Here is an 8,265-nt window from a genome sequence, read left to right on the forward strand (position 1 = left end):
TGGGTGTGGTTGCCGTGACGACGAGGCGCTCCTGTCGACATCTTTCAGGAAATGAATTTAAAGAAATGAGAAATCCAGGAACTTGAACTGAACGAGTCACGGCGGGTTGGACCGAAGAGTCGAAGAATAAACTCTCGTTAAGTTAGTTTGAATGTTGGGCACGCCGAGCAGGAGATAACATGTTGATAAAGGAATTGTAAGTATTTTAGTATGATTTAACTGCTCTGAAGTTTTGATCCAGCGCTGAATTTGACGTACGGGCGCGTGTTTGGTAACTTTCACCGGCTGCTGCTTAATGAAATGAATTTATGTTGATTTTTGATTAATGAATTATGGGTGTTTTTTCGGTGTGTTAATAAAGTTATGTCAAATAATCTAAAATTTAATCTATAGTCCTGTTTCGGATTATATTATTTACATTCCAGGCAACCCACACGAGCAGTTATAATGTGTTATCAGTTTATTTGCTTTACAAAGTGAAAGAAAAACTTCAACTTTTTCGAAGTTACAAAACTGTTGAAGTTATAAACTGCAGGTATTATGAATGTGATTGTCACATGTTACCGTTTCGCCAGTCACGAGTCATAATGCACCGTTGTTCAAGTCAGTGCACTTTGAGACTTATGTGCTATATACATATTAAGTGATTAAATAAAACGTCCTATTATGACATTAATAGTCATATAACAAGCAAGCTGAATTCTACCTGAGCTAAATAAGCTGTAAAATATTACATTAGACGTCGCTATGTTGACGTTATGATGTTATTACTGCCATAATGGCTTTTCTAATATACTTTTTTATAATACTGAATATGGTGATAAAGAACTTTTAATTCGACAAGATTTCTAACGTCATGGAAAACCTGAGAATTATCAGGGGATTTCAAAATAACAGGAGGGTTTACAATGTGAGAAATAATCCTGGTTTTAAAAGATTAGTATGCACTTTTTTTTGTTAACTCTTTATTTTGTGGCGTTTGGTTGTAATAACAGTTTCTGCAGATTCAGTTATTATCAGTATGGAGAAATTTACCTTTTTGTTAGCTTTGGTTTGTGACCAGATATTTCACCTATATATAGTATCCTATTAAAATTTGAGACCACTCAATAGAGTAAACTCATTATGAAACAATATTATCAGAACATTGCTGTTTCGTGATTGCAAAGGTCAGGTTACAGAATAAAGAAACACCAGTGCTTAAAAACTAAAGTGCTCTGTTATTTATAAGATTAAGATTATTAGTGCAATTGTCTTCAGGGATTTAAATGTGATTGAATGAATGGTTACCTCATGTTATTTTTGCTGACTCCATGGCCTTTCTCTTTTGTTTTTCAGTCGAATCGTCCTGCCCATTTCTGTTGAAGAGGTATGTACTTTTTACAGGTGCTTCTTTATGGTTTATATTTATAAAAAGTTTTGATTTGAGTCTGGTCATAATTTGAAAAGTCTGTTTTTGAGGCTCATGGATGTATTTTTGGCAGAATTCTTCCTTTTCCAGTCTCCGCCCAGTTTCTTCTGTTGGGCCGGACAGTTTAGACGTTGAAATGATGAATTGAAACAAATAGTCTGAGGTTTGTGGGAAAGTGGCCTAGTTAACTGCAGGCCTGTATATAGCAGACATGGACAGATTGTAATTAATTGTAACCTGAGACCGAGCTTATCAGACTTTATCAAGTGTACCATCTTTGCTCCAGTTTACTAAGCAAAGGTCCCCTGTCATTTCTTGCCCTCCCTGTTGTATTATTTGTTGACATAGTCTGGTGTGTTTTTACCCTGCATATTTGAATTTCTTGTTCTGTATCTGTTGTGTTTGAATAAGACATCATTATTGAAGAAGTCAATTGTTCTTGTCAAAACGGCAGTAAAGGTTTGACATGTGTAGTTGCATTCCTTTCTGTTCACCTGTGCAAAAGACCATATGTGACTCTGGACCACAAAACCAGTCATAAGGGTCAATTTTTCGAAACTGAAATTTATACATCATCTGAAAGCTGAATAAATAAGATTTCCATTGATGTATGGTTTGTTATGATAGGACAATATTTGGCCGAGATACAACTATTTGAAAATCTGGAATCTGAGGGTGCAAAAAAATCTAGATATTGAGAAAATCAGCTTTAAAGTTGTCCAAATGAAGTTCTTAGCAATGCATTTTACTAGACAAAATTTAAGTTTTGATATATTTACAGTCGGAAATTTACAAAATATCTTCATGGAACATGATCCTTACTTAATATCCTAATGATTTTTGGCATAAAAGAAAAATCAATAATTTTGACCCATACAATGTATTTTTGGCTGTTGCTACAAACATACCCCAGCGACTTAAGACTGGTTTTGTGGTTCAGGGTCACATATAATACAGACTGACAGAGAATTGAGACCCAACCAGCTAAAACAGGAAGCACCTATAGGATGTTACATTCTGGAAGCTGGTTTTGTAGATGAACTGAGTGTAGATGCAGTCTGCATCACTCATTTCTGTATGAGAGTCAGTAATATACACTGGTTTAATGATAATAAGTATAATTACGAAAAATGAAATGAAGCTTTTGACTGAACAGTATTTCAGTAGCTTAATATTGGTTATTTGCCGATATTTGAGTTTCTTTTAATCGGTAAAATCGATGATAGATATTTAATTGTTCATGCTTATTTTGTCTATTTTTATAATTAGCTTACCATTGTTATCATCTAACTCTCACTTAAAGTTAAACTTTAAAAACTGTTAATTTTATAACACTGTTAAATCTTTAACAAATCTCAAAAGTAATATCCATTTTTCATACTGTGCATTATAATGTTGCGATTCCTCAATTCACTTGTAGCATGTAACATTAATGATTTAGTTGTTTTAATTTATTTAGACACAAATAGTAGCCTGTTAATTTTAATATTTGCCATTTATCAATTATTAGTCATCATGTAAAAAATTATTATCGACTATAGACAGAACTTTTCAGTTTTTCTATACATTATAATTTGAAGGTCTTAATTCATATGTAGTATTTAAAATTTTTTTTTTTTTTACTGTGTTATTTATGTACAAATTTTATCGATTTTTAACATTTCATCGGTTTTACGTCATGACATCATTTAAAATTATCGGTTTATTTTCACAGCTAGAATTTGAATAAAATGTTTCGAATTTGTATCCAAAGTCTCCAGAACTGCTAAAATATTTTTCTACTCCTGCTGTTTATAGTGTTGGGCAGAAGCTGGTCAGAGTTGGAGAACTAGAGATGCACATACATTTGCTGGAAGCATTAGACACCAGTTTCCCTCTTTTCTATCATCCAATTATAGGTTTTGAACACTTCCCCTATAATTTTGTCTGTTTGTTTATGGCACACCAGCCTGTATATGGCTATTTGTCTATGCAGATGTTGAATCAGCTCTCAGCACTGTACGCAGCTATGACATGCAAATGCACTTGGCAGAATGCATTCACTTTCAATGTGTTTTTGTTTGTCATTTAGACGTTATACTGTAATTTCCATATGACCAAGTGAAGTTAACATTATTCTCTCTTCTGCAGTACCAGGTGGGTCAGCTGTACTCGGTAGCAGAGGCCAGTAAGAATGAGACGGGTGGTGGAGAAGGGGTGGAGGTCCTGCAAAACGAGCCCTACGAGAAAGAGAATGGAGAGAAAGGACAGTACACACACAAGATCTACCACTTGCAGAGGTAATGATCATAATATTAATTATTTAATACTATGATCTATTCGTAGTGCCATAGTATTATAATTTTTTGTAAGGGTCATCTCGTGCTGTCATCAAGCAGAAAAATGAATCATAGTCTGTATCTGACAGTTTGTCTCTGGGATTCTCAATCTCTCTGTTTTACGCAGTAAAGTGCCAACTTTTGTACGGTTACTGGCCCCTTCATCTGCCCTGAGTATCCATGAGAAGGCCTGGAATGCTTATCCTTACTGTCGCACAGGTACCAGCCACAACAGCACAGCTTTACTGAATATACACATTCATACATCTATTAAACACAGAGCTCATCATAGGAATGATGAAATTTACAACTGTGTTTTTCCTGTTTTTCACGTGCTCACTACATCATTCATCACTCCAGTTCTTACGGTGAGTTTGAGACACCTGTGTGTAATTAAACATTATTATATTCATATTCCTATTAATAATCAGCATTTTATTCTTCTATTTAAGGTTTTATTCTTATGTGCATTTATTGCATTTATTTGATCAAAAATAAAGTAATAACCTTATTGTATAATATTATTACAGTCTAAAATTAATGTTTTCCATTTGAATATACTTTAAAATGTAATTTATTCCTGTGATGCAAAGCTGTATTTTCAGCAGCCATTACTCCACTCTTTGGTGTCACATGATCCTTCAGAAAGCATTCTTATATGCTGATTTGGTGCTCAAGAAACATTTCTTATTATCAGTGTTAAAAATACATTTGTGCTGCTTATTTTTGTGGAAACATGGTACATTTTTTTTCAGAGTTCTTTGATGGAGAGAACACTAAAAAATAGCATTCATTTAAAATAGAAATCCTTTGTAATATTATAAATGTCTTTACTGTGACTTCTGATCAATTTAACTCATCCTTGCTGAATAAAAGTAATAATTTCTTAAAAAAAAAAAAAAAAAAAAAAAGCAGACAGACCCCAGATTTTGTCTGTGTATCAAATGTGTTGTGTTTGTGTGTTTATAGAATGAGTACATGAAGGACAATTTTCTAATCATGATTGAGACGTGGCACAAGCCTGACCTCGGTGAACAGGACAATGTGAGTAGAGACGTTATGCAGATAAATGCACATCATAATTTAATTACGCAGCACCACAATAAGCAAAAAATCAATATTGAATGAGAATCTTGTAAACTAACCATGTCCTTCTATTTTATTTTATTTTTTGGTTTGTTTGTTTTTGAAGGTCCATAAGCTTGACCCCGAACAGTGGAAGAAGGTTGAGGTGGTTCACATCGACATTGCTGACAGGTCTCAGGTGGACACTAAGGTAAGGAAAACTGAGTTTTTACTTTAGATGCTTGATCAGACTTTGAAACATGCTGACATTTTTATATTCTTCACAGGACTACAAACCAGACGAGGATCCAGCCACATTCAAATCACAGAAGACTGGTAGAGGGCCATTAGGACCTAACTGGGAGGTGTGTATGGTGTCATGAATTGTTTTTAGATAAATATCTCCAGTCATTTTTTTTTTTGATCACGTTTGTTTCTGTGTGTTGCAGAAAGAACTTCCCCAGAAGACAGACTGCCCACATATGTGTGCCTATAAACTAGTCACTGTCAAGTTCAAGTGGTTTGGCCTGCAGAATAAAGTGGAGAATTTCATTCACAAGGTATAAATCTGTAAAATTCCTCATGCTGTGTTCAGTGTGACTCACTTTTATATCAACAGAATGTCCATTCTAACATCATAGAGGTGTGGTTTAGAAAGATAAACAGTTAGTGTTTGTTCAGTTTATTAGAGGGTTTGGTGTTTGCGTGTTTGAATGCAGTGACTCATGAAACATTGTTTGTTTGGTTTTACTTCAGCAAGAGAAGCGTCTGTTCACCAGCTTCCACAGGCAGCTCTTCTGCTGGTTAGACCGATGGATCCATCTGACCATGGAGGACATCCGCCGCATGGAGGAGGAGACGCAGAAAGAACTCGATAAAGTGAGTTCCGCAACATTTGCAAAATCATTGAACACGGTGAAGATAGTTTACCAAAATTATCTATAGATGCAGTACAGGCTTATCGGTAACTAAAACTAATAAAAAAATTATTATTTGTGTTGTTTACAGCCCAGATATCTAACATTTCTTAAACCAAGACGGATTTTCTAGACAAGTGAAAATTATTGCCATTTTCAGAAAAACAAGTCAAAATTGAGTTTTTGCTTAGAACAAGCAAAATAATCTTATTTCAAACAGAAAACAAGATTATTTTGCTTACCCCATGAGCAGATTATTTTGTAAAAACTCACTTAATTTTGACTTGTTTTCTTTGAAAACGACAATAATTTTTACTTCTTGATTTAAGAATTTTTTAATATCTGGACTGGAAACCAGACAAAAAATCGAAGTAAGAAAAACATTTTTTTGCAGTGATGTTAATTGAAATAAAATATAAATATTCTATGAAAAACTTAACACTTCAGTAAAAATGTGAAATTTTGCCTTGGCAACTAACTGAAATAAAATAAGTTGAAGTATTAAAATTAATTATTACTATATTAATAAAACTTAAAAACTATAGAAGCTACTAAAATAACACTGCACATGCACTGAAGATCCTTGTTGATGATGCTAATCAACATTGGTCAGAGAAGATATTTCATCTGTATTTAATTTAGGGATTCACCAGTATTAAAGTTTTGTCTGATACCGATAAGATGATAATTATTTTAATGTTGTGAATAATAATTCATCACTAGAAGATATTAGAATTTATACTGTTTGTGCCTAAATAAATTAAAACACTTAACTAAAATCAATCAATATGAGTGCTGTAAGTGAAATTAAGCGGTATTGTAATGAAAAATATTCATTTTGAATTTTGCTAAAGATTACATTTAACAGTTTTAAGTTATTAATAGTAAAAGTAAAATGAGCATGCATAATTATTCCAATATTGACAAGTCTGAAATTCTTTTTTCTACAATAGATGCGAGAGAAGGATCCAGTGAAAGGGATGTCTGCCGCAGATGAATGAGATGCTGCTGCTGATACTGTGAGTACAGCTCAACTGATAACAGCTAAGCAGCTCATTTAATTATTATATATATATATATATAACATTTATTTTAATAATTATCATTTTCTTTATTTTTATTTGTTATTTAACTTTTTTCATATTTATATTTTCAGAAGTTGCAGCTGTTCGGTTGTGTGCTAGTATTGGAAGATGTCTCTGCAGTATGATGGGCTGCTCTCTCTTCACTCCAGTAGTTTTTCTCTTTTCTTCATATCTGCACCCAGGACACACCATCCAGAGGTGTTTCTTACACTAATAAATAGCAACATCTTTTTTTCAGCCCTTGTTTCTGCCCTATGTCTAACTTTTATTTAGAAAGAGTTTCATAAATATGTTTACCATTTTTTTTTTTTTTTAAACAAATTTGACCGACATCGGTACTTGTATAATAACCCCTCACTACTTGTATCACCAGCCTGTTAACATGTTTACATGTTTCTCTAACAGACGTTTCCACCCTTGATGTATTTGCTGCAGGTGTTATTTTCTACTTGTACAAGCTGCCTCATGACAAATCACCATGAGTTTATGGTATTAGCGGGTTGCAGCTGACCCATTGTTACTCATAAGCCACTTTTCTCAGGACTTTTTGTAAATCTGAAAGGACTGAATTCTACTCGTGGTATTTCCAGGTTTACAGTCATGACGTAACAAACTTAGTTTAGTTCAGTTGAATTTCCACACAGGATCTAGGGCGTTAAATATCATGTCATGTTGGGTTATAGATGTATTAGCACATGTTTTGAGCTATGCATTGTGCCTCTGTCATACAAGGTTTAATTATGAACTGTATTCAGATGTTTAAATGGTATTCTGCTGTTCTGTTCCACTTTCTCCTTAAGACTCTGTTTATTGGGCTCGGATACAGTGTAATACTTGTTTCATAATTATGCCTCATGACCTGATAATGACATTAAAAAGAATTTATATTAATGTCTGTAGTGTGTATTCATTCATTGGTCTTTGTGGTGTGCAGAGATATTGGTGAACTCATTTAATAAATACAAAAGTCTTTGCATTTTTCTTCTCACATGGATAAGTTTTTGGTAAACAGATTTTGGGGTTTACTTAGGGGTTATTGTGTATTTATGTCCAGCTTCCAGCTTTCGTTTAATAACTATTATGGGTTGACTGGCAGCTTATATTTACCAATTTTCAAGTTCCAAACTACATTTTCATGCACTTTTTTTCTATTTCATGATGGTTTACCTTGATTGCATTAGTATCTCTTTAATGAACTATTTAACATTCTTACAGCATTTACAAAGTGACGAGGTAGCAAGCACAATGCAAAATGCAAGTAATTTAAATGTAATAGTTGCCTAGCCAATACTGATAATAGTTGGATAAGGAACGGTGAACGTAAAATGAAAGGTTTTTTTGCAAAAGTAGTTAGCAGGGTTGCCAGATCTGTGTAACAAAACCAGCCCAATAACGAATTAAACTTACCGAAATACCAAAACTCAAAATATTCCACTCCCATCCCTAATATACATATTTTAGTCACTGTA

At 33.6% G+C, this 8,265-nt stretch overlaps 1 protein-coding gene across 1 annotated transcript; it reads left to right on the forward strand.

Moving 5' to 3' along the window:
• The first annotated feature begins 3 nt into the window (after positions 1-3).
• pitpnaa (phosphatidylinositol transfer protein, alpha a) lies at positions 4-7,687 on the forward strand. The gene is made up of 12 exons (XM_058744373.1): positions 4-196; positions 1,339-1,369; positions 3,542-3,690; positions 3,857-3,948; positions 4,090-4,097; positions 4,699-4,773; positions 4,922-5,005; positions 5,082-5,159; positions 5,244-5,354; positions 5,551-5,673; positions 6,665-6,730; positions 6,868-7,687. The coding sequence occupies exons 1-11, from the start codon at positions 180-182 to the stop codon at positions 6,710-6,712; spliced, it is 816 nt and encodes a 271-aa protein (XP_058600356.1). The 5' UTR covers positions 4-179; the 3' UTR covers positions 6,713-6,730; positions 6,868-7,687.
• The last annotated feature ends 578 nt before the right edge of the window (positions 7,688-8,265 follow it).

This window comes from Onychostoma macrolepis, chromosome 15, assembly GCF_012432095.1.
Source record: "Onychostoma macrolepis isolate SWU-2019 chromosome 15, ASM1243209v1, whole genome shotgun sequence".
Classification (NCBI taxonomy): domain Eukaryota; kingdom Metazoa; phylum Chordata; class Actinopteri; order Cypriniformes; family Cyprinidae; genus Onychostoma; species Onychostoma macrolepis.

What these genes read in the sequence shown, in the direction of transcription:
- pitpnaa (XM_058744373.1), top strand. An exon ending in AAGATCTACCACTTGCAGAG is followed by an intron (nt 3,691 to 3,856) that starts GTAATGATCATA and finishes TGTTTTACGCAG; the next exon opens with TAAAGTGCCAACTTTTGTAC. An exon ending in ACCTCGGTGAACAGGACAAT is followed by an intron (nt 4,774 to 4,921) that starts GTGAGTAGAGAC and finishes TTGTTTTTGAAG; the next exon opens with GTCCATAAGCTTGACCCCGA.